The sequence below is a fragment of the Mustela lutreola genome, chromosome 14 (assembly GCF_030435805.1).
Source record: "Mustela lutreola isolate mMusLut2 chromosome 14, mMusLut2.pri, whole genome shotgun sequence".
NCBI classification, from domain to species: domain Eukaryota; kingdom Metazoa; phylum Chordata; class Mammalia; order Carnivora; family Mustelidae; genus Mustela; species Mustela lutreola.
Window position 1 is genome coordinate 69,799,162 of NC_081303.1, and position 23,522 is coordinate 69,822,683.

At 54.0% G+C, this 23,522-nt stretch overlaps 1 protein-coding gene across 3 annotated transcripts in view; it reads left to right on the forward strand.

Annotated features, from left to right (window-relative positions):
- The first annotated feature begins 3,734 nt into the window (after positions 1-3,734).
- The window catches only part of OLFML2B (olfactomedin like 2B), a 34,194-nt gene continuing 14,406 nt past the window's right edge, over positions 3,735-23,522 (forward strand). The window contains exons 1-4 of one of the 3 annotated variants that reach the window (XM_059146216.1): positions 3,735-4,129; positions 6,703-6,966; positions 8,717-8,824; positions 19,876-20,052. In XM_059146216.1, coding sequence (XP_059002199.1) covers positions 3,953-4,129; positions 6,703-6,966; positions 8,717-8,824; positions 19,876-20,052 — 726 coding nt within the window. In that variant the 5' untranslated portion in view covers positions 3,735-3,952. The remainder of the gene's footprint in view (positions 4,130-6,702; positions 6,967-8,716; positions 8,825-19,875; positions 20,053-23,522) is intronic. The other 2 variants (XM_059146215.1, XM_059146218.1) reach the window with 2 other exon arrangements.

Here is a 23,522-nt window from a genome sequence, read left to right on the forward strand (position 1 = left end):
GCAGGCGATAAAAGTCTCTCGAGAAACGTTTATAGACATGCTGAAGACATGGGGTGCTGGGCGCCGACGCCTCTGACTGCCTGAACGAGCACACACCGAAAGCGTTAATACTTTTCCTATTCTGGGCTTAGCTCTCTAGAACCTAGCCCTGTTGGAATGAATATGACTTATTAAAATTAATGATTAGAATTAAGACAGAAACCATGCTTACTTAATTCGGAAAACTTGGACAAGGGCAAAAGCGGCAAGATTTCAACAGGATGAGAAGATGGGCTGAAAGTATCATAATAATCAGAGGGAAAAAATGTAAAAGCCTGTACTTGGATTTAAAAACAAGAAAAAGAGGAAGACTATAGCTGGAAAGCACAGGATGGAGGAAACCAGCTTAAATTCATATTTTTTTTAAAAAAGGAAAAAACTACATTAAAAAAATAAATTAATGTGAATCATTGGTGCAGTGTAACTGCCAAAAAGCAAAGTCAATCTTGGGCTACATTAATAAAATAACAGTGGTTGGAAAAAGAGAAAAAATGGTTTCAATATGCCCTAACATCTACTCAAAACTGGGGCCTCTCTAGAGAAAAAATAACCAGAAAAATGGTAGATTTGAAAGACCATGTGGTCTGAGAAATAGGTGAGTAAAATAGAGACAGAAGGTGACCGTGGGTGTAATAAGCTCAAAAAAAGAGATTTAATTTTTTAAAAGATTTTATTTATGCATTTGACAGAGAGAAAGAGAGAGAGTGTGTGTGTGTGTGTCCAAGCTGGGACAGTGGCAGGCAGAGGGATGGGGGAAGCAGACTCCCCACTGAGCATGAAGCCCAACAAGAGACTCCATGCCAGGATCCTGAGATCATGACCTGGGCTGAAGGCAGACATTTAACTGACTGAGCCACCCGGCACCCAGAGAAAGAGGGGATTGAGAAGGTACTTGGTTTCTATCTTTAAGTGAAAGAAAAACTCTCTTGCTGGAAAGGTCTTAGACATGTTCTGGGTAGGACCATAGGACTGAGCTTTAAATATTATATATATATATATATATATATATATATATATATATATTTGTTGTTGTTATTTATTTGAGAGAGAGAGCATGAGCAGGAGGAAGGGGCAGAGGCAAGGGGAGAAGCAGGCTCCCCGATGAGCAGGGAGACCAATGCAGGGCTCTATCCCATGACCTTGGGATCATGATCTGAGCTGGAGGCAGAAGCTTAATGAACTGAGCCACCCAGGTGCTCTAGGACTGAGCTTTAAAACAAAACTTTAAAACAAATCTTTAAAAGGAGATCTATTTCAGTTCTATAGGAGAAGGGCTTCATGGTCGTGGTCATGGTGCCACGGCTCCAGGCACCATGGCCACCATCAAACACAGGAAGTGGGGGCACCAGAAAGCTCCTCTCTCTTATTTGTTTCCTTTATCAGGAGGCAAACTATCTTTTCTAGACTCTGCAGATTTATTTTATTCTATTGGCCAGAACTGAGTCACATGGCCACCCCTAGCTGCCAGTGACTTCTCTCCGAGAGACTGGAGACTTGGAACGTCCGGTAGAAGAGAACAGCAAAGGGGTAAGCTAGGCTGGCTTCGACCACTTATGATGGAGTAAAAAAGCCAATACCCTAAGAATAGTAGATGGGGAAAATGGAAAGAGCTTGGGCCCTTGATGACATCACTGAGCTGCTGAACTAAATTTAAAACAGCCAACTTCCAGTCTTCTTAGAGTGAGAGAAAAATAAATTCACATTTGATTAAGCCATTGTTGAGTTTCTGTTCCTTGCAGTCAAGTGCACACTGGTGGATACAAAGATGGTCTTTATGAAAGTAACTGGGATATATCCAGCCGGACCACGTGTAGCTCCCATTCATCCAACCAGTTTGCCGGAGCATCTTCTTGGTTCCAGGCATGGGCTAACCTCTGGAAACGTAACAGCGACCAGAACCAGACAAAAGCGCAGCCCTCGCTGACTGTTACATTCTAGTGGAGAAGACAGGTACGGCTGAAGCCACCTACCAAGGAGAAGAAAGACGGAATTCCCATAAAAAGGGTACAAGGTACCATGGCAGCATGCGGCAGGGGAATCGTCCTGGAGTCCGGGAGGGCTTCCCTGACACGAGCCGGCCAGTCCGAGATCTGAACAAACCACTCTCAGGCTGCTGTCTCTGCCTGCAGTGGCCTCTCTCTATTGCCTGCCTGCTGTTGTTGGCCTACCATCTGCTCTGTTGAAGCCTTCCCGCAGTCCCAGATCCTCCACCGTCAGCCTCCCACGCAGTCCTGACCTTCCGGCTGGAAGGGACCCCTGCCTCCTCCAACGCTGTTGGGAAATGCTCTCACCTCAACTTAAAATTTGAGCCGTGGTTCTGCTTAGCTCCGCACTCCCATCCCACTCCTGGAAAACAAGGACGGGCTTATCTTCCCATTAAATAGGAGCAACCTCGCTCGTTTTCTTGCACTTAGCCAACATTCGACACTTACTTCAACTGAATTTGGAAAAGTATATTTTATAGCTTTTTACTCCCATCTAGTTTCAGAAACGATTTGATAGTTGCCATCGAGTACTTTGCAGATGTATGTATGTGTTTGTGTGAGAGATGTTTCCACCAGCCCAGACATCCAGAACCTTGGATTTTTGTTCAAGAACTCAGATTAAAAAAAAAACAACTATTAAAGCATATTAATAAAGACTATCATTATACGTGAGTCCATGACCATCGTTTCCACGAGCTGAACTCGGCTTAGTTTATCACTGATTATTACAACGCTCATGCCTTAGTGTGAGAGGCAAGGGGTTCGCATCTCCCCAGATTTATAACACTTTTCCCATCTTTGAAGGGGTCTGGCTCTGTTCGGTATTGTCTGCGTGACAGTTGTCCGGAAGGCACAGTGCCTTTCCTCGGATCCATACTTTATTAATCTCTACAGTAGGTACATAAAAGGGACACGGTAACATAATCGCACACCACTGAAAGAGGACGCCCTCTCGGGGATCATCTAGCGACCCGTCCCGAAGCAGGAAGACAGTAAGAGCTGGTCTCTGGGACAGTCACGGATTCTCGGGCAGAAGCTGCGCCCACGCGGACCCGCAGAGCCTCAGAGCCTCCCAGCCGCGCTCCTCGTGCTGAAGAGTCACAGCGGTCGGGACACACTCGGGCAGGGAGTTCGCCGGCCGTCCTCTGGGGGGAGGTATGGCCAGACGCAGCCGCGGCGGCCGGCCCGCGAGCCGCCGGTGGCGCTAAGTTCAAAGCGGCCGAGCGGAGCCCGGGAAAGGGGCGGCGGAGAGCCGGGCTCCTTCTCCCCCGGGGGCAATAAAAGGAGCGCGCCGAGGAGAGGGCTGCGGGCCCGCAGCGAGCGCCCGGTGCCCGCCTCCAACTCAGCGGGCGCGCGGCTCCCGCCGGACCCGCACAGGGACCCCCAGCGCGGGGGCGAAGTTCGCGGGGGGAAGGGGTGCGCGGAGGCCACGGGGGGAGCGAGCGGGACCCGGCCCGGCAGGCCGCCCGCACAATGGAGGCCCCGCCCCTGCCCCGCCCCTCCTCCTCCCTCGCCCCTTCCCTCCCTCCCTCCCTCGCTCGTTCCCTCCCTCCCTCCGCGCCGCCCCGCCCTCGCCCCCCAGCGCCGCGCGTGCCCGGCCCCCCGCCTGCCACCTGAGCCCTCGCGCGGACGCCGCGCTCGCTCCCGGGGCCGCCGCCCCCGCCCCCCTGCACCGCCCCCCGCCCCGGGCCGCGCCCCCGCCCCGCGCCCGGCTCTCGGCCGGGGCCGCACAGTCGCGGCGGCTCGCGCCGGGGAGGACATGAGCCGGGGCCCGGGGGCGCACCCTCCCGCCGCGCTCAGCCGCGCCCAGCGTCCGCAGACGCCCTGAGCCGCCACTCCCGGGCCGCGCCGCCCTCGCGCCTCAGTGCCGGCCCGCAGCCCCAGCCCGCCGCTCTCCCACGGGCGCAGCCCCTCTGCCCGCGTCCCTCATGGCCAAGCCTCTGCTGCTGGTCGTCTGCGGCGCTCTGGTGGCGGCCGGGGTCCAGTGGGGGCCCAGCGCGCCCCCCGCCGGGACGAGCGAGCCCCCGGACGCGCCGACGGTGGCGCCCACGGAGGACGAGACGCTGCAGAACGAGGCGGACAACCAGGAGAACGTGTTGTCGCAGGTAGTCTGCGGGCCCTGGCCACCCCGCGCCCCAGGCCCCGGGCCGCTGCGCCCCGATTCCGGAGGCGATTCCTCAGCGGAGGGACAGGGTCCTCCTCCTGGCGTCATGGGGTCTTTCAAGGTTACCGAATCGGGAGAAAGGAGAGAAGGAAGGCAAGACTCCACACAGCTTCTTGAAAAGGAGGGTTAAAAAAAAAAAAAAAAAAAGGATTCTAACCCAAACCTCTAGTTCCAGGGCTGTGAAAGCGTGGTGGTCTCTTGCCTGTGTGGCTCTTCGTGGGAAAGGGGACGTGACAGCAGGCGGGGGTGTGGGCCGGGAGGCAGACGGCTCTCCCCCGGGGTGGCACTTGACAGCCCAGAGTGGGACGCACACCAGGAAGGAGGGGGTGAAGACAGAACAGCGGCAGGTGTGATGCCCCCCGGTGGCCCCGCACAGGGGGTACCAGGACAAGAGCCAGCATATTGGAGAGGCAGGGGGAAATGCAGATCTGCTCTCCTCTGGTGGATAATCGGTGGGGGGTGAGTGACAGACAGCTGATTGTGTCGGGCTTTGTGAAGTGTCCCTTTGCAAAGTGCTGGGTTTGACCCAACTTCAAACACCCTGGTTTGTGTTCTATTAGCAAGGGACCGGTGGAGCAGTAAGACTTGGAATGGCAGGAGTGCTGGGTGGGTAGAGCCGGGTCTCCTGACCGTCTGCAGCCCAGGTGCCTGCAAGGGACAGCTCTCTCGACCTGCACGACCTGCACGCGCTCCAGAGCTGGATACAGTGTGGTGGTTGTTGCCATCACCCTAAGGATGGGGGCTGGCTGAGGGAGGGAGTCTGTTGTGCTGCCTGCATCTTGCTAAGTCCTTGGGCTGGGTGTTGTCTCCTTTCCGGAGGAAGATCTCTTCACAGTGGTGTTATCAAACGCTAGTGTTGCCCTCACCCTTTTCCTTTAGAAGTTACACTGCTTGATGCCGCATAGCCCGATAGCCTCACACTGGCTCCTAAATCGAAAGGACATAAAAATCTGTCACAGCGGGGCTCTGGAGGACCCTGCATGAAAGTGTTCCTGAAACCCGAGTCTAGGAGAGGAAGGAATCCACCCAAGGTCCCAGAGTGGGCTTTGCAGGAATCCAGGCAGAGTTTCAGCGAGCAGACAGCCACAATTTACTGTCTGTCAGCCCATAAAGAGCAGCCGCTTCGGTCACCCTGCGCGGTGACTCCTGCTCCGATCCATTCTGTATTTGACAACAGCTCTAAAACAAATATTAGTGTTAGAAGAAACCCAGCCTTTGCAAGAAAAACATTACAAGCCTTCTTCCCCTAGACGGCATCCCAGGAACATTCCCACCCCAGCAAGGGCTCTGCCTGCCTGCCAGGGTCCTTAGTCAAAAGAAGGGAACCCTTTTCTGTGCCTGGAAAGGGAGAGCTCCGCGGCTCTGTGGCTGCAGGCTCTGTGGCTGGGGAGCTGAGGAGGAGCCTTTTCCCCCAGAAAGCCTGCTTCCATGGTGTGCTTTCCTGCCTGGGGAGGCTGGCAGGGGCGAGAGCTCAGAAGGAAATGTTTAGCATTGTAGAAGCAGCAAGTGCTGCCAGGTTGCTGTCCTGGCTGTGGCCTAGGGCTTGGGTTCAGAAGCTGTTCTAGGAGTGAAAGGAATCCTTAGGCTGAGTAGACCTTACCGAGTTCTGGGCCTGTCTCTTTTCTCCCAGGTCTCTTTTTGAAACCGAAACTATCCTTCAGGGATGCCTGGGAGGCTCAGTCGGTGAAGCATCTGCCTTTGGCTCGGGTCATGATCCCAGGGTCCCGGGATCAAGTCCTGCAATGGACTCTCTGCCCAGTGGGGAGCCTGCTTTTCCCTCTGCCTGCTGTTCTCCCTGCTTGTACTGTTTCTCTTTCTGTCTCTGGCAAATAAACTTAAAAAAATCATTAAAAAAGAAAAAAGAAAGCATCCTTCGAAGGTCAGATCAAGTACCACTTCCTCCAAGAAGTCTTCTCTGGCACTCGGCTGGGGCCTCTCCGGCCAGTTTGAGCCCGGCTGTACTGCACCACATCAGGACACTGGCCTCTCTCTGCTTGGCATGGTTGTGATCTGTGTGGGTGTTGCACCGCGAGCTCCTGCGAGTGGGCTCTCTGGCCCGTCCACTTCCCTCTCTTAGCCCCCGGCACCGTCCCGAGTGGGCACCCTATGAGTGGTCCGTGAGGGATGAGGCTAGAGGCAAAGCAGCCTTCAAACCGGCGTCTCAGCCCTGCCATCCTCCCTTCCGCCCTGTCCTTTCCTTTTTAAACCTCAACCTGGGCTCTAGCGAAGGCAAGGGCTCATCTGTTTTTCCCTTGAAATGATGAAAGCCTAAGGCCCCCTGAGAAATGCACAGCTTTCCAAGACAAATGAAGACAGCTGAACTCCTAAGCGCCTTCAAGGAAATTTCAGTGTCAGCAAATCGTGTTCCGATGACCTCTTCTCCCGACTGTTCGGAGTCGTCTGAGGTCTCCGGCTAGTGCAGGATGTTCGACACAATGAAGGCAGACCCTTCCTGGGAGCCGAGCCGATACCTCTGCTTGCACACTCAACCCCTTCCTCTGTCTCTGTGTCTAGTTGCTAGGAGACTATGACAAGGTCAAGGCTGTGTCGGAGGGCTCCGACTGTCAGTGCAAGTGTGTGGTGAGACCCCTGGGCCGAGATGCCTGCCAGAGGGTCAATGAGGGAACCTCCAGGAAGGAGGACTTCTACACCGTGGAAACCATCACCTCAGGCTCGTCCTGCAAGTGTGCGTGTGTGGCACCGCCATCGGCCCTCAACCCCTGCGAGGGAGACTTCAGGCTCCAGAAGCTGCGGGCAGCGGACAGCCGGGACTTGAAGGTAGGACCAGGGCGGTGCGATGCCACGAGTGGGAGGGTGCCCTAAGGCCTTTGGGTAAATGGGACCTGGTTCAGCCTGTTAAAGGTCATGTCCCAGCATCTAGCGTGCTGAGTGCGTGTCCGAGGCCGGTCATCTGGCAAGCCGGTCATCCGCAATCCCGATATCTGAAGGGGATGCTGAGAGCAAAGTGTGCCGGCCTCTCCCTGTGGAGCCAGGGAGGCTGGGCCTGGGAGCAGCTGCTGTGCCCAGGGGCCAAAAGAACTCCATGTTCTTCTCCGTGAGAGTTATTGCCACGACTTGCTGTCAGCCCAGAACGCACCCCAGAGGCTAGAGACATAGGAGCGAGCCTGGTAGTCCTCAGCACCGGGGCTGGGGTGACCCAGGGCAGCAGAAGCCTGGGGCCTGCCATAGGTTGGGATCAAATGGAGACCCGGGTCCCCAGGGTGGGGAAGCTCAGGCCTGCCTGAGGCCACTGCACGGCTGGGCAGAGAGCTTGGCCCGATCTTCACAGTGTGGGCTAGCCGCCTGCAGACAGGCCGACTTGGGTACAGATCTTGGCTTTGCCACTGACTGTGATCCTACTCACGGCGCCTCAGTCACTTGCCTGACCTCCGTCTCCTTGCACAGAAAGTGGGGACTACAGCATCTCCCTTGCGGGGGAGCTGAGATGGCATACCTTAGCAGAATGCCTGATATACAGTCAGAGTCAGGAGCCACTGGTCTCGCTCGTGGATGACCACGCAGAGGGCCACCATGGAGCCTGGTACCTGCCACACACCCTATGACCAGTGGTCATGGATTCCCTTCAAGCAGAGTGGGGTTCCGCAGCAGGTGCTTTAACATCCCGTCCTGGAACTCAGCTGGCCTCACAGAGCTGCAGCCCTGCCTGTAACTACTTTTGGGACTGCCCTGTTATGGGATTGTCTGGGCCCTGAGAGTTTCTGGAACAATCATCTATTAGGAGTCAGAAGACCTTCACAGATTCCATCCTGTGGCTCTCCCCCACGATCGAGCTGCCTTCCTCTGGTGGGAACCACGAGTGTCTCGTACATGGAATTCTTCACCCAGTAGCAAGGCCGGGAGACAAGTGTGTCCGGCAGGCCCTTCGTGGACTGGTCCTTGGCTGGCCGGCTCAGCTTAGGCATCTCTCATCGGCCCCTTTGCCTGCACTCGGCGTGCCCTGGATGCCCCCAGAGCCTCAGCCGCCATCCTCCCAGGCTGCCGGCAGAAAGGCTGGTGCATCTGACAGCTCTTGCCACCTCGGAGAAGGGTCACTGGGCCTCCGTTACCCCAGGGTCAGGTTAGCTTTCAGTGCTGAGGGAAAATCGCTGGTAGGTTCTAGGCCTTCGGGAGACGATGAAGGCAAGTGTTCCAGAAGCACAGAAGAAGTTCCTAAGCCCTGTTGTTGAGTATTTGGTTCGCTTGCTGTGGGCCAGGTGCTGTGCTGGGTAGCTTGGGGAGACTCCTTTGAGCTGAGAGAATAGGAGGTCTGGACAGTTTGGCGAAGGTTTTGGTGACCAACAGCTCTCTGTTGTTCACTTGTCCTTACAGGATTCTTCCATTTGTCTCATCCGTGTGTTCTAGTTGTCAGACTGTCTCCCACCCCTGCTCCTGTGCCCCCCCCACACAAACGCTAGTTTCCAAGGCCACCTCCCTGTGGAGCCTCCAGCGTGGAGGTCCGACAGGAAGCATCTCGTCCCGGGTCTGTCGCACCCCAGCCTTTGACTAACCCCCCACTCCTGTTTCCTAGCTTTCTACCATCATAGACATGCTGGAAGGAGCTTTCTATGGCCTGGATCTCCTGAAGCTGCATTCCGTCACTACCAAACTGGTGGGGCGGGTAGATAAACTGGAGGAGGTAAGGTTTTGGCTATGCTTTTTTTCTTTTTAGCTTTTATTTCTTTATTTCAGAGAGAGAGTGTGGGCGGGGGGAGGGACAGAGGGAGAGACAGAATCCTCAAGCAGACTCCATGCTGAGGGCAGAACCCAACACGGGGCTCGATCCCAAGACCCTGGGATCATGATGTGAGCCGAAATCAAGTGTTGGAAGCTCTGCCGACTGAGCCACCCAGACCACCCTGCTGTATCTTTGTCTGATCAGGTCCAAAAGTTTTATCAAACTCCCCACAGTAGTTTTTCAGAAAGCAGGTATCCTGACCAGACTTAACCCATCTTCTTCTTGGAAAGACAAAATAGTAAAAAGCTCACCCCAAATCATGCCAAACTGTTGATGACAAAGAGGATCTGTGACATATAAATGTAAATATCTTTTTTTTATAGACAAGAGCCATACACCCAACATATTTCTGTTTTTACCTTGACTTCCAGGAAACTCAGAGCTAAATGAAATCTCAGAGTACAGTAAGCATCTTACTTCCGGTTTTGAGGTGGTAGCATCTCCCTTCTGGGAGTAGGGTTGTTCATCTCTTCTTCTGGTTTTGTTTCATTATTTCAACTGTCCTGCCGTCTGTCTCCCTACGTGCGTGTGTGTGTGTGTGTGTGTGTGTGTGTGTGTGTTTGCATAGATCCATCTCAAATCCGCTTTAGAGAAAGAAGACGTAAAAATGATTACTAATAAATAACATTCCCCACTGGAAAGCTTTCCGGCTCCTCTCCCGCTGGAAGGACGGACCGGTGGTGTAATTCTCCCAGACAGACATCACGTGGTTCCGACGGGGCTCCCGGGACGTGCATGGCTGGCTCCACGGTTTTCAGCGGGCGGTGCGGGGGGTCTGGTGTGAATAGAAGTCATTCACACAATAATAATGTTGATGCCGTTTTGTTGCTGTCCTGCTTCAAAACAGAGATAAGTCATTTGGTCACCAGGAAGGGAATGACGACCACGCAGCCTCCTTGGTTGGGAGCTTACGGGTGTGTGTCGTCTACTGGTGCCCCGTTCTTCAACTGATACTTGAAACAGTGACTCAAAAAATTAGGTCTGTTTAAATTTTAGACTGCGACTGTCAGCACTCCCCTTACGCTTCAGAAAATGTTCCCGGAAAGTGAACACCACTTCCTTGTCCACCTGTCCTTGGGCCCGACTCCCGCAGTGCTGTGATGAGTGCTTTCTGAACGTGGCTGTCAGCTCTGGGAGGGTTGGTGGGTCCACAGTCACTTGAGTTCCCAGGTCTGGCGAGAAGGGTCAGGGCCGTGGAACCCGAGCTTTCTGGACAGTTTGAAGTGGCCAATAGGACCACGTCAGCCCACTCTTCCTGAGGGGCCTTTGCAAGAGAATTAGGCCTAATCTTCACTCTCTCTTTAACTTCGACGGGTGGAGTGAGGAGTTTGGGAATGGTCAGCACCATCCTGCTACCAAAGGCCTTCATCCAGGCCCGGGATTAGTTCTCCCATTTACAACTACTTTCTGGTTCCTTCAGATGGGTTCAGAAGGGATCAAGCCTGGATCCAAGTTGACCTTGGAAATTGGGAAGTTCTTTTTCCCTTGGCCCCCAGAGCCATGCAAATGTGAGATGCTCCCTTTAAAAGGGGGTTAACATTTTATAGGGAAAGGGCTGACAGCCACCTCTGCTGCTTTCACTGGACCTTGGCAGCCACTTGGTTTTCATTCTGTCTCAAGAGCACAGACCGGGAAAGAAGGCTCCTGGGTAGAGCACAGTGCTCAGGAGGCCACGGTCAGATGCTCAGCCTCCGAGGGCTCTGCTCAACTCCATAGTCAGGCAGCGAGCCTTTCCTGCTGACAGAGGGTAGGCCTGCATGTAGTGGGCAAATCTGGTGCAGTGACACTGCCCCGGGAGGATGGTGTCCTCTGTGTAGGCACAAAGTAACTGGGTTTTTGCCAAAACCAATCTGAGGTGTATCGATCAGAGCGATCTCTTTTTCCAAAACCATGGTATGTCGAGTAGCAAAAACTGGCCCTTTATATTAACATCAACAGCCCTGTATACTCCCACAGCAGTTATGGCTTTGAACCATCCCATAGACACTGAGCGCTTTTGCTGCTGCAAGCTGGGTAGGATGTGAGTGAGGCCTGTGGTAGGTTCTAGGGAAGTGGAGGCAGCAGCTCAGGCCTTCTGGCTCCTGGGCCAAGGCTCTTTCTAATCAACCCTGTAAGCTGCTTTGAGTCCTTGCTCTCTGCCCCAGGATGCATCAGTTTTTCCTAAGCAGAGCTTCAAGCAACAGCTCTTCCAAGGGCATTTTTAGGCTGAGCTGTGGCTGCGGCCTATGAAGTCCTGTTGAACAAGATTAAAGTGGAACAAGAGGTTCCCCCAAACAGACTGTCCAGGGCTACCAGGCGCAGTGGTGTGGCCGATGGCACAGATGGGGCCAGGCTCTGGGCCCGCAGAACAGAGCACTGTCTCCTCGTGTGACATTCAGCCTCTGTCTCCTGGCTCAGGCTGGCGGACTCGGTCTGCAGTCTGCAGTCACTGGAAAGGCACAGTGTTGGGTAAATGGAAAAACCAGTCCTCCAGCCGGGCTCTGCAGGAGGAACGGACGTGAAATTCCGCTTCTGGTCTTTGGATATTCTGGAATCCCAAGAGGGGTGCTTTGGAGGTCAGACCAGACAAAGGGGTCAGATTGGAGGGGCATTTTGCCCAGAATAGGATCAGTGCTTGGCAGTAGAAGCGGGCACACGTGTGAACACCACCCCCCACCCCCCCATGTGTATGTAGAAATGGAAATTCCATTTGCAGACGAAAGAGGAAGGAAGGAGAGAGAAACAGAATCTAAATGGCTTGAGTCTTGCCTTTTGGTAAAATCAGCTCTAAGAGCTCTGGTTAGTGGGGAGATCTTGGTTAAGCTTTTGTTTTAACTTAAGGATTATTTTCCTTAATTACTTTCCTTTTATGTGTGTGTTATTTACACACATAAAAAAGAACATAAGCAACAAATGTACAACTTAATTACTACAAAACAAATACCCATGTAACTATCACCCAGCTCAGGAAAGCTCAGCACCCCCCACACGCCTCCCCTCCCCCAAAGGAACCTCTATCCTGACTTTTATGTTAATCATCTTCTTTGCTTGTTTTTTTTTTTTTTAAACATTCTCATTACCTAAGGATGCATCCCTAAATATAACAGTTTTGTCAGTTTTTGAGCTCTAGGTAGGTATATAGAGTCCTACAGAATTGTGTGTGTGAATGTGTGGGTACCCGTGTATGTGTGTTGGGTTTCTTTTACTCAGTTTTGTTTTTTTGGTTTGTTTGTTTTGTTTTGTTTTGTTAAGTAATCTCTGAGGCCAGCGTGGGACTTGAACTCACAGCTCTGAGATCAGGGGCTGTGTGCTGCACTCACTCAGCCCGCCAGGAGCCCCTCAATTTTGTTTTTATTTATTTAGTTATTTATTTTTAAAGATTCAGTTATTAGAGAGAGAGCATGAGTGTGCGAGAGCAGAGGGGGCGGAGAGAGAGGGAGAAGCAGGCTCCTCGCTAAGCAGGGAGCCCAACATGGGGCTCGATCCCAGAACCCTGAGATCATGACCTGAGCCGAAGGCAGATGTTTACCCCACTGAGCCACCCGGGTGCCCCTTTTCAATTTTGTTTTTAACAGTTACTTATATTGTTTCATATCCTGTGGTTCATTTATTTTTACTGCTGTGCCGTATTCTCTTGTGTGACTATAGCGTAATTTATCCAACTGTCCTACTGAGGAGGGATATGGGGTGTGTTTTCAGGTTTTTAATTCATAATAGCCCTGGAAGCTCCCCTGTATACACACAGCCCCATGTGTGCTCCCGGACCCAGGCCTGCGGGCACTTCTCAGTGCTGTGTAAGTGGGAACGAAGCTACCGGGATGTGAGTTAGGCTAACCTTCAGTTGTAGGGGCGATTGCAGAACTGTTTTCCCAAGTGCTAGTACAAATTTACGTTCCCTCCAGCAGGGTATGGAAGTGCCACACACGTCCTCACCAACAGCTGGTACTGTCAGACTTTCCAGTTTTTGTCAGCTTGGAGAGTGTAAGAGAGTCGGGCAATGTGACTGTATTCCAGAAACCTAACCCCCAAAACATCTCTTCTGTTCGCCTGGTGGAGGCCTGAAGCCCCATGGGCATTCCTCTAGAACTGGCCCCAGTAGAAGTAACATCTGAAGTGGTCAGCAGGTCAAAAACTTTTTTTTTTTTTTTTTTTTTAAAGATTTATTTATTTGACAGAGCACATAAGCCAGGGAAGGGGCAGAGGGAGAGGAAAAAGCAGACTCCCCACTGAGCAGGGAGCCCAATGTGGGGCTCGATGCCAGGACTCCGGGATCATGACCTGAGCCAAAGGCAGACGCTTCACCGACTGAGCCCCCTGGGCACCCCCAAGCCAAGAACCTCTAATGTGGTAGACTAAGGCTGGCCATTGGGAGAGGCTGGGAAGGAGATAAGAGAGGTATGAGGGTGCATTGAAATTGGGGGTGAGTACACAGAACAGGAGGCAGCAGAGATGAGAATCAGAAGTGTAGAAGGAAAATCTGCAGCTTCCAAAGGCGAGGGCAAACCCTGGTCATGGCACTGATTCAGCTAAGAAGAATTTACCCCGAGCTCTGAGGGCACCCAGAGACCCAGAGCTGTGTGGGCTGCCCGAGCCTCGGCATGGGGACGCAGGCGTGGGCTACAACTCAGAATCCAACTGCTGCTTCCAGGAGGTTTATTAGCAAAGTGGAACAAAGGACAGAGGGACAGATCGCTAAAATAATCTCTTATAGCATCACAGTCTTAGTAGGATTAAGTCATTCCCTAAAGAGGGCAAATCTTTGGGAAGAAGTGCCCCACCCCCACTCAGCTGTGGGATGCACCTGTCCATGTTCGTAAGTACTTAGAAATGGGTATGACCGTGTACACACGTGCCTTTGTAGACGTGTGCGTGTGTCTACAAAGTGCCTGCAGCTCCCCGAAGTGCGATTTCTGTTGCCGAAGCCTGGCCCTGGCTGCCGGGTGCGACTCTTCCCTTTCTCTTGCCCTTCTCTGCCGGGCTTTGCGAAACGTGTCCATGAGCACAGGGCATGGTCACCGTGGAACCTTGTGTGTCATCCGAAGGCTTTTCTCCTAATGGCATTGTGTCCAAGTAAGATCTCACATCTGTGATGTGTTTACCAGGCTTAGAACTGGCCTGCTCCCCAGAATGTGCTAGCACAGACATTGCTACGGCTTCTCCTTCAGCACTGACAATGTGGTGGCCTTTGGATTTCTGGTCTGAAAGGCAAGATCAAAGAGCATTTCCGACTCTGGGGGGATATATCTTTTCACCAACTAATAGGAAAATGTCATGTGCGTCTGTGCAGGCCTGGCCACGAGTTAGGTTTCTTTCTAGGCCTCCCCTCTCTGCCCGCCCTCTGTGCCTATCGAGACACCCCAGGTGTTCACTCTCCTTCCCGAGGAAATCTGCGTTTGCGGTGAGGCATTTCATGCCTCTCCCACTCCAGTGCAGCCTTGGAGAGGAGTCTCACCCACCCTGTCCGACCCCAGTGTTGTCACCTTGGAAAGGGAAAGGCTTCAAGAGAGTATTTCTAAGCTACATTTCAGCTTTAATGTTATTTAATTCAGCTACATCTGAATATGAGTTCTCCTGGGGTTGTATATATTTCAAATCTAATTTGTCACTGTGGAATGAAAGGTTTTCTTTTCAGCTAAGCAGACTGAAGGTGTGAGAGGCAGCCCTCCATCTGCTGCCCTAGGAACAGCTTCTAGCTGCCAGGACTTGAAGGGGACATTGTGCTATATAGACGGGTGAGGTTACCCCGATCCAGAAATTCAGCATCAGAGGCCTGGGACTTCTTGGTTCAACTTGTCTGACTGTCCTTCCAGGCTCTGGACTGCTTGAAGGCGACCTGAGCCTGAATCATCTCTATTTCAGTGTGCTGGCCCCCCACCCAAGGTAGACTAGACACTCAGCAGCTGTTTGGTTGGGGGAGTGATTGAAGGGGCAGCTGGTGGCCCCTGCCCCTGGGCCAGCCTGTCCAGCTCCGTCAGCTGTGGTCCGGGATTGTGCCAGGTCCTGCCTGTCCGCTCAGCTGGGACACCGGCTGTTTCTAGCTGCTCTCACCCTCCAGCACTCTCACTAGGGGCTGGAGACAGCTGTTGGCTGGGGTGGCTGTCCCAGGCCACCAGGTCCTACCTGTGTCCTGGAGGGCTCAGAGGGGGAAGGGCAGGCGAGCTGCTGGGAGCTCAGAGCCCCCAGAATCCGGTCGCCCACACGCTCACTTCACCCCCTCAAGGAAGGCCGTTCCCTGCGCCCTCTGGCTTGCCATCTGCATCGGGCCCTGGGCACATTCAGCCAGCGAGTGATAGGGGTCAGGTGGCCTCCTCGGATGTGGAGGCACATGCCTGCTGCAGGACTTGACCCAGCTGCAGTCTGGCTTTGTCTCCTCCTGCAGGGGCCCAGTGCATCTTTTTACAACCCAGCAGCCTCTCCGGAGGACGAGGGTTCTCACCTTCCCTCTTGCCCGAGCTGCCAAACCTTAGCTCACTTCCCCTTTTCCGCCTACATATCTGCTCCGGATGGCGAGGGCCAGCCCTGCTCCAGCTTCATCTGGGGGCATCGTCGGCCTTTGTGCAAGAGCACAGAAGCCTTCCGGAGCTCTGCACCGTGCTCGCTCCCGTCACCCCCAACGCTTTCTGCTTACGCTGTCACCGTCTCACCCAGACACCCCTGTCCCTGTCCAACAGCCAGACAAGGTCAGGACACAGTCTGTACCTGTGAAACAGCTTCCCTATATCCATTCCACCGGGCTGCACACCTCCCACGGCCTGACACCCGCGTGCCGGCTCTGCCCCCAGCTCCACCAACTTCCAGTCCCCTGTACCCAGCAACCCCGCCAGGTTTGCATACTTCCTCCCCTCTGGTGTGCATGCCTCTGGCTGTGTCAATGTGAGACACGTGTCCCCTTCTGGCAGTCTGGGCTTGCTCTCGGTGGGCATCTCCTGGGCCCCGGGGCCAACGCCAAGTCCCTCCAGTCCATGGCACATGCTCTGTGAACCCTGCTCAGGTCCTTGCCTCTGCTCAGATCTTTATATACCGTGGCTGGCTGTGTCCAGCCTCTGAGCCAGCCCCGTCTACAGGCCCTTCCTTTCTCCTCCCTGCCCTCCTCTTCCTCACACCAGCATCCTTGGCGGGGGCTAGATAGGCCCCCATGCCTGTGTCCTCCACCGCATTGCTGGCACCGCCCGTGGGCCAAGCTGCACACACTATCACCATCACGGCTGCAGCTGTCCGGAGGGGAAGAGCCTGAGGCCTGAGGTCATGGGCTTCGCTGTTCGGCCAGAGCAGAGTCAAGAGTGCCCTATGTGGGCGGTGCCCCGCGTGCTTCCTGAGAAGTGGCACACGAAAAACCTTGGTGTGGGGAAGCAAGAATCTCAGGGGATGGTGGGGGGGCCCTGAAAGGCCAGCGGTAGAGGCGGCCGAGTCGGGGGTGGCTGAGGGGGTGGTCGCTGCCCTGGGGGACGCCCGCTGGCCCAGCCTGGCAGGCCAATGGGGTGATGCCCCTGCCTGTTGGCTGTTTACTCGGCGACTGGCTGACTTTTCTGTTCCTGGGCGGGGGGAAGGAACCGTATAGCTTCTGTGGGTTCTCAAGGCCAGACTGTACCAGACCCTCCTCTGTGGAAACTCCAGATAACGGCTCCTTGCTCAAATGGGAAAGGGTATTGGGGATTTATAAGTCAGGGAGAAGAAGTCCCGTCCAGGGACCTAGAAACCCCAAGATCTGGAGAACGGGAGCCGAGTCCATGGGGCTGCCCCTTTGCCTCACAGCGAGTGCAGAGGCTGGTGCAGACTCTTGCAAGGTGTTCAGGAATCCGGTGGGATCTTGTTTGTAGCAAGGCTCTGCGGGGCCAGGCATTGGGTCCACCCAGCAGGGAGTCCTAGGGCCGCACCGCAGCCCCCATCCTAGAGACTGGGTCATTGACCTTCCTGACGTCTCGGGAGATACAAGTGTCACCCGCCGTGACTTTGACTTTTCATTGGTTGGTGCTTTCCTGGTCCTTTGACTTTTCATTGGTTGGTGCTTTCATCCCTTTAAGGAGGGTGGTCTTCATCAGAGCAGGGTCCTGCAGGGTGTGGCTTACACTTGACCCCTGAGGCCCAGCATGGAGCGCGTGAATGTATTAATGTGGAAGTAACACCCGGAACTCCTGAGCCTGCTGGGCTGTGTCGTATGTCTCAGGACCTTGAGGGTAACAGGGGGGAGGGGCCTGGACCTGACACAGCAGGTGCTCGGGGATGCACAGAAATGTGTGAATCCTGGGCGCCTGGCTGGCTTCCTCGGTGGAGTGAGTGCTCTTGATCTCGGGGTCATGAGTTAGAGCCCCATATTGGGTGTAGATGTGACTTAAAAATCAAATCTTTAAGAACAAAAAAAAGAAATGTGTGAATCCCACGGAGGCACCTGGCACCTTTCCTGTTGGCCCCAGAAAAATCTGGGTCCTATAAAACTGCCTCTTTTGAACATTTGGGCCCCTCTTTTCCAGAGGTGTACCCCAAGCTTCCTACCTTTAAAGCAGCACTTCTCAAACTTGTCTGCAGATTGCCTGGGGGTCTGGTTAAAAAGCACACTTCGATTCAGCAGGTCTGGGCGGGGCCCCAGACTGTCTTCCTAACAGCTCCTGAAGGTGCTCCCCGCTGCTGGTCCGTCCCACTTTGAGGGTCCACTGCACCCCATGTCTCTGCACATGCACATGCGCAGTCTCTCAGAGACCCCGAGGCCACACTGCAGTATTCAAGGCCCCTCTGATGGGCTCCCCACGGTTCCAGAGCTGGCTGAGCACCAGGATCCTCCCGTAGGGGTCTTAGTGGTCCTGTGAGTGAGTTTCAGAGACAAGGACCAGGAGGCTAGGTGCTGGGCTCAGCTCTGCCACTTTTATTTTTATCATCCTGGGCAAATCCCATCATTCCTCTGGGCCTCGGTGTCCCCATCTGAGACATATTTGAGTTCTGGGATCCTCCAGGGGCCTAGAAACCTCAACTGTAATATCCTATGAAATATAATAACCACTTTGTGTGTCCCAGGCACTTCCTCATATTTTAACTTATTTACTCATAGGAATTCATCGGGAAAGTGCTAGTATTGCCCCATTTTACCCCTAGGGAAACAGGCACAGCGAGTCTGATTAGCCCAAGATCAAAGAAGTAGCAATAACACCAACATGTGAGCCAGACGGTTTCCTCCAGAATCTGTACTCTTAACCATTGCCCTCAACTGCCACTGGTAACACCTGTCAAGAGTGACTATTCATCCACTAAGACTGCTCGATCCAGCTGTTCCTGAAAGAAGCCTTCTTTCTCAGGGGCTTTATCTCTTCCAGTGAACTCTGTGCAATTTAGAGAGGCGAGCTTGGCTTGAGCCCCACAGAAGCACAGCAAGCCCTTCCAGGACTCAAAATCTGCCATGAAATGAAATGCCAGAAAAACGGCATGGCCAGGGGTCCTGGAGTCTGGTTAGTTTTAACAAGTACCTGGTGCATTCTTTGGGGCAGCCCCTGTAGGAGCCACCAGAGCCACAGTGTCTGGGGGTTACTATCTGCCTGGGTACTTAGATACGCTCTCTGAGCTACTGTGCCTTTCCTCTGTGAGTTTGAAATATCTTGCCAGGTGGCAGGGGTCTGACCCTTTACACTCCTCGTATCTGTCTGCTAAAGATGGAAAGCAAATGCATCCTCTGTTTTACGTGTTTGCTTCCTCTACCCCCATAAAAAATGCTTAAAGAGAACATCCCATCTGAAAACTCAGATGCAGGACGCCTGGGTGGCTCAGTTCATTAAGCGTCTGTCCTTGGCTCTAGTCATGATCTCAGGGTCCTGAGATCCAGCCCTGCATCAGGCTCCCTGCTCAGTGGAAAGCCTGCTTCTCTCTCTCCTTCCACACCACCTCCATGTCCTTTCTCTCTCAAATAAATAATCTTTTGTAAAAAATAAATAAAAAATAAAACAAAAACTCTAATGCTTATGGAAACTTTAGAATACCGGCCAGAGTTGGACAATGTTGGATCTCAGGCCAGTAAACGTCTCTCAAAATAACCTGAGGAGAAAGGGCACCTCTGAGCCTGCCGGTAACTGTCCCTGGTTCAGATCCCGTGCAGCGTCCTCTCCTCTAGGACACTGTCTCTCCCCTGTCCCCTCCCTCCTCTGAACTCCGTCAGTTCACCCTTGCCACTTGCAGAGTCCAGTGTGCTGGGTCATCTTCCTCCCGCCATGTGGGCCTTTTTCCCAGTTACAGTCGGCATCTCCCCAGCACCCCAGGACAAAGCCCCAGCAGTATTTGAGCCTTTTTTTGGTACCACACTCTACCTTAGACACACGGGAGATGCTTACTAGTATGGGTTGGCTGAAGTACACCTTTGGTCCCTTCCAGTATGAACCAGACCTGGAACACAGGTCATTTGCCAAGTGGGGGTCATTTAGCGAAACTTTTTATGGGTCAATAGGAAAGTTTGAAACCTGCCCGTGGGTTTTCTATGTAACCAATGCCTTTAAAAAGTGCCAGGGAATAGTTTGTGTTCACTAGAAAAGCAGACTAAATAGGTATCTTTGGCCACTTCTTCTCAAATTGCTTTTTTAAAGACTCTTCTTTCATTAATCGAGCTCCTGGTTCACATGTTTTGGGTCCAAGTGAGTGGAATTTTTTGTCGTGTTCGTATTCATGGGTTAAGGGGGCACGTGCCATGTACCAGTGACAAAAAAGAAGCTAGGTGTCCTGGTGACCCAAAAACACGACAGCATCAGGGTTAGGAAAGCCATGGGGGCTTTGGGAGGGGGGGTATCTCCTGCTGCAGGACATGCTGGAGACGGGCTGCGCCCGCAGGACTGCGCAGGGCCTGGCCCGCAGTGCAGGGGGTCAGATGCTCTCCAGGACTCGGGTTGCTCCCTGGCCGCTTTCTCCACCCGTCTCCATGCACCCAGCTCTGAGCCAAGAGAAGGGCTGGCTGCCTCCTGCGCAGCTCTTCCATGGATCTTCGTGACATTTTTTTCCTTTCTCAGGAAGTTTCTAAAAACCTCACCAAGGAAAATGAACAAATCAAAGAAGACGTGGAAGAAATTCGGACGGAGATGAGCAAACTAGGGAAAGAGAACTGCTCTGGCGGCGTCCTAGACGGCATGCCTGACGTGCGCTCGGCTCTGCAGAGGGACGCGGCTGCAGCGTACGCCCACCCAGAGGTGCGGCCCTGGCCCTGAGGCAGCTGGGGGTGGGGGGTTGGGAAGGTTTGGGGGGTGCACAGCCCCGGGAAGCACACGGCCAGGCTTGCACCTGTGCCAGGCTCTGTGCGTTTGGATCCCTTCACAGCCATGGTCACATTTCTTCTAGACGGCCCTTCTGTAGGTGTGATGGGGCAGGGGACGGGTCTGTGGTACCTAATGGTGAAGCCCACAGGGGCTCCGAGAGGAAGCGGTGAAGCCCTGGCCCCACCCCGCCACCCGAGTGAGGAGTGAGGAGGAGCGGGCATGCTCCTGGGTTGTCTGGGCCCGTCGTGGTTCACTCCTGCCGCCCTGACATCATTACTGACAGAACCTTCTTCGGCTCTCAAAAGCTCCCCAGTTAGAAACAGGAAGTTGTGGGGCCTCCCTGTTCACACAGGGCTTGTGGTGCACTCTGGCCGTCCATCGCCCTCCCGGGTGGCTTTCCCCTGGTTGCAGCAGGCCAGGCGGAGATCAGGATCCTCACTTTCCAAAGGAGGGGACACATCCCGGGACGCTCGTGGGGCACCTCACTCGGCCACGGAGGCGGTGGCAGGGCTTCTCAAACCTCTGTCTCCTCCCACCCAGTGGCATCCCGGCGCGAGCCCCCCGCTGCCCGTGCGTAAAGGGGAACGTTGTGTGACGAGGTCTGGAGCGATGCCACAGGACCTGCTTATCAAAAATGCCCCCGCGTGGCGCTGGTTCCTTTTGACCCCAGTTAGGAAGTGACGCTCACGTGCATTTCTGTGGCTCTGAGTGTTGCCATTTAATGTGGTGGTTGTGTCCCAAGCTGGTGCCCAAGAAACAGTATCTCTTTGGGAGCTAAGCCCTAAGAGCGGAAGAGGAGGAAACAGTTTTGGTGGCAGAATGCGGTGTGTGAGCCGGTCTGGGTCAAGTGTCAGAAGAGGGTCCTTGGCAACAGGGGACAACAGCAGTTAAGAGAGGCCTTGCTGGCGTTAACCGGGCCAAGGGTGGGTGGTGGACGGCAGAGCCTGGATTCCAGATGGACCCTCCTGGGGCAGCAGGCGGGGTGGAGGGGAGCAGGGCCCGGGACCTCCAGAATCGCTGAACTGCGCCGTGTGCCAGGGCATGGAGAAGGGCTAAGCATTGCTACCCCGGACTCCGCCGGGGTCAGTAGGAACTGGGACGGGAGAGGAAGTCAGCCTGGGCTTGGAACTCTTGGAAACTCATCACCGTGGTGCCAGGTGGGCAGCAGCCGTGGGTTAGGAGGGCACCCCCGGCACATGTGTTCCCAAGGTAGGACGGCAGGCGGATTTGGACTTTGGAGGCAAGAAGCCCCAAAGACGGTACGGCACTCGCACCCTGCCCAGTGTGTAACTCAAAATAAAACCAGTTCCAAACCAGAAAATAAGGATAAGGAAGGCCAATAATTTTCTGGCTTTACCCATGATGACTACTTTGATGCTTTTTTGGACGTATTATATTTCTTCAATGATTATTTTTATTCTCGTTTTTAGTTGTCCCCCAAAAGGCTAGCTACTGAGCATGTGTTTAGTCTGCTTGGTGGGTCATCCTTGAACAGATCTGAGCTTATAAACCAAAAAGCCAAGGACATTTGGGCTGGAAGGGACCTTGGCGGTACCCCCTCCCCCCACCCGGGCCCAGCGGCTCCTGTCTCAGCCCATCTGGCATGTTCCGCTGGCCCCGTGCCCCGTGGTGTCCGGCATTCCCCATCCTTTCTGGCTTCCAGCTTCCCGCTCGGCTGAGCTGGAGAATTCGGCTGTTGTCTTGATGATACATTACGTGGTATGTTCAGCAACCCAGCTCATATTTCCTGAGGGCAAACAGTAACCCAAATCAAACACACCAAACTCTTTTTCTCTTTGCTCAGCAAAGCCCTTTCCCCTCCTGAAATTCCCATTCATCACTCTGCTGAAGTTAGCACAATCCACCCAAACGGGTTGGAGGGGGTGGTGGTTAGAGCCAGGGCCAGGGAGGGGTGGGAAAGTGGGAAGCACTTGGGAAGAAGTCCCAAGACTAGGATCCAAGAAGTCCCAAGACTAGGATCTTCCTCCCCTTCTTTATCTTTCCGTGTCTTTAGTGCACCCAGTGCTAGAAAGGAGGCACGTGGAGGCGAGGTTTGGTGGTTATTTTCAGGGTTCTCTGTTGATACTGGGGCTTCTCGGAGTGGTGAGTGGCAATATGTCAGAGGCCTCTCTCCAAGAAGGTCTTGCCTGGAGGGTTGGCAAGGGGCTCCGGGGGCTGGGTTGGCAGTGGAGAGGGCAGGGTGGGAGCTGGGACATAGGGACGCCAGGAGGTGAAGTCATACAACAGGCTCCCGGATTAGCAGAGAGAGGAAAGCAAAGCGTGGTGGGGGCAGCTGCCGCCCAGCTCAGCCTGTCGCCAGTGAATCCAAGGAAATTATATGTTCTCTGGCAGAGGCTGCCATGGTCTTGCTCCATCTCCTTGGCTGGGAGAAGGAACTGCAGTTCCCGCCTGTCCCGGAGAGCCTGGAATTAAAGACAGTTCCTGGGGTTTACCATGAAGAAATGGCAACCCGCTTTCGCAATGCACAGGAGACCAGGGTCCAGCAATTAGCCGGCCCACAGCGTCTGAGTCAAACATGGGGCCTTTATCTGCTTCCCAGCCTCCTTCCCCAGTGGGAAAGGAGGGATCCCCATGTCTGCTGGGCACCGGCCAGACCAGGGCCCTGTGCGCTTGAGGATGTAGACGAGTTTTTGGATAGCAGACAAGTTGGTCCCATGGTCACGGGTGTGGGCAACGTGGCTTCATGGCCGGAAGGGGGAGGGCTCTGAACACAGCAGCCCTGCCCCTGCCTGGTAGGTGCCCCCTCTGCCCTTCAGCAACTAACCAGCAACCAACTCGCTAGATGACGCCGAGCCCCCTTTTCCTGGCTTGCAAAGTGTGGATAGTGCTGTCTGCCCTGCCCCGTTGTTGTAAGGGCCAAAACACCATGAAGGTCAAGGTGGGTGCTCCCTGAAACCCATCACCACGGGCCCCGCATCCCTGCATCTCTCGTCCAGAGCACCACGGTGGCAAGAAATGGGAATTGAGGACAGGCTAGTGGCAGGTGTGGGGGCTCCCCAGGACCCCTCTCAGACCCCCGCCATGGGGGCTGGCCGAAGGGTGCTCCTGGCTTGCAGGAGTCCTCTCCACAGTGTGCTGGGGCGTGAGGAGCTGTTGCGTCAGCTCTGTCACCTGGGTCAACTCTTTTGTCACAGGAAAGCCTGTAGCCTACTGTAAAGCATCATTTGACAAAATCCCAGTGCCCGTCATAAATGTAGCCTGTTCTCTGGGATTTGTAATGGGTGAAAAACTCACTGTCACCAGGGTGCCTCAATCAGAACATGCAGCTCTTTGATTTCAGGGCTGTGAGTTCGAGCCGCATGTTGGGCATAGAGATTACTTAAAAAAAAAAAAAAAGTGTCAGTGTAATAGGTCCTAAGGAGCACCCACTCGGGGGACTCAGA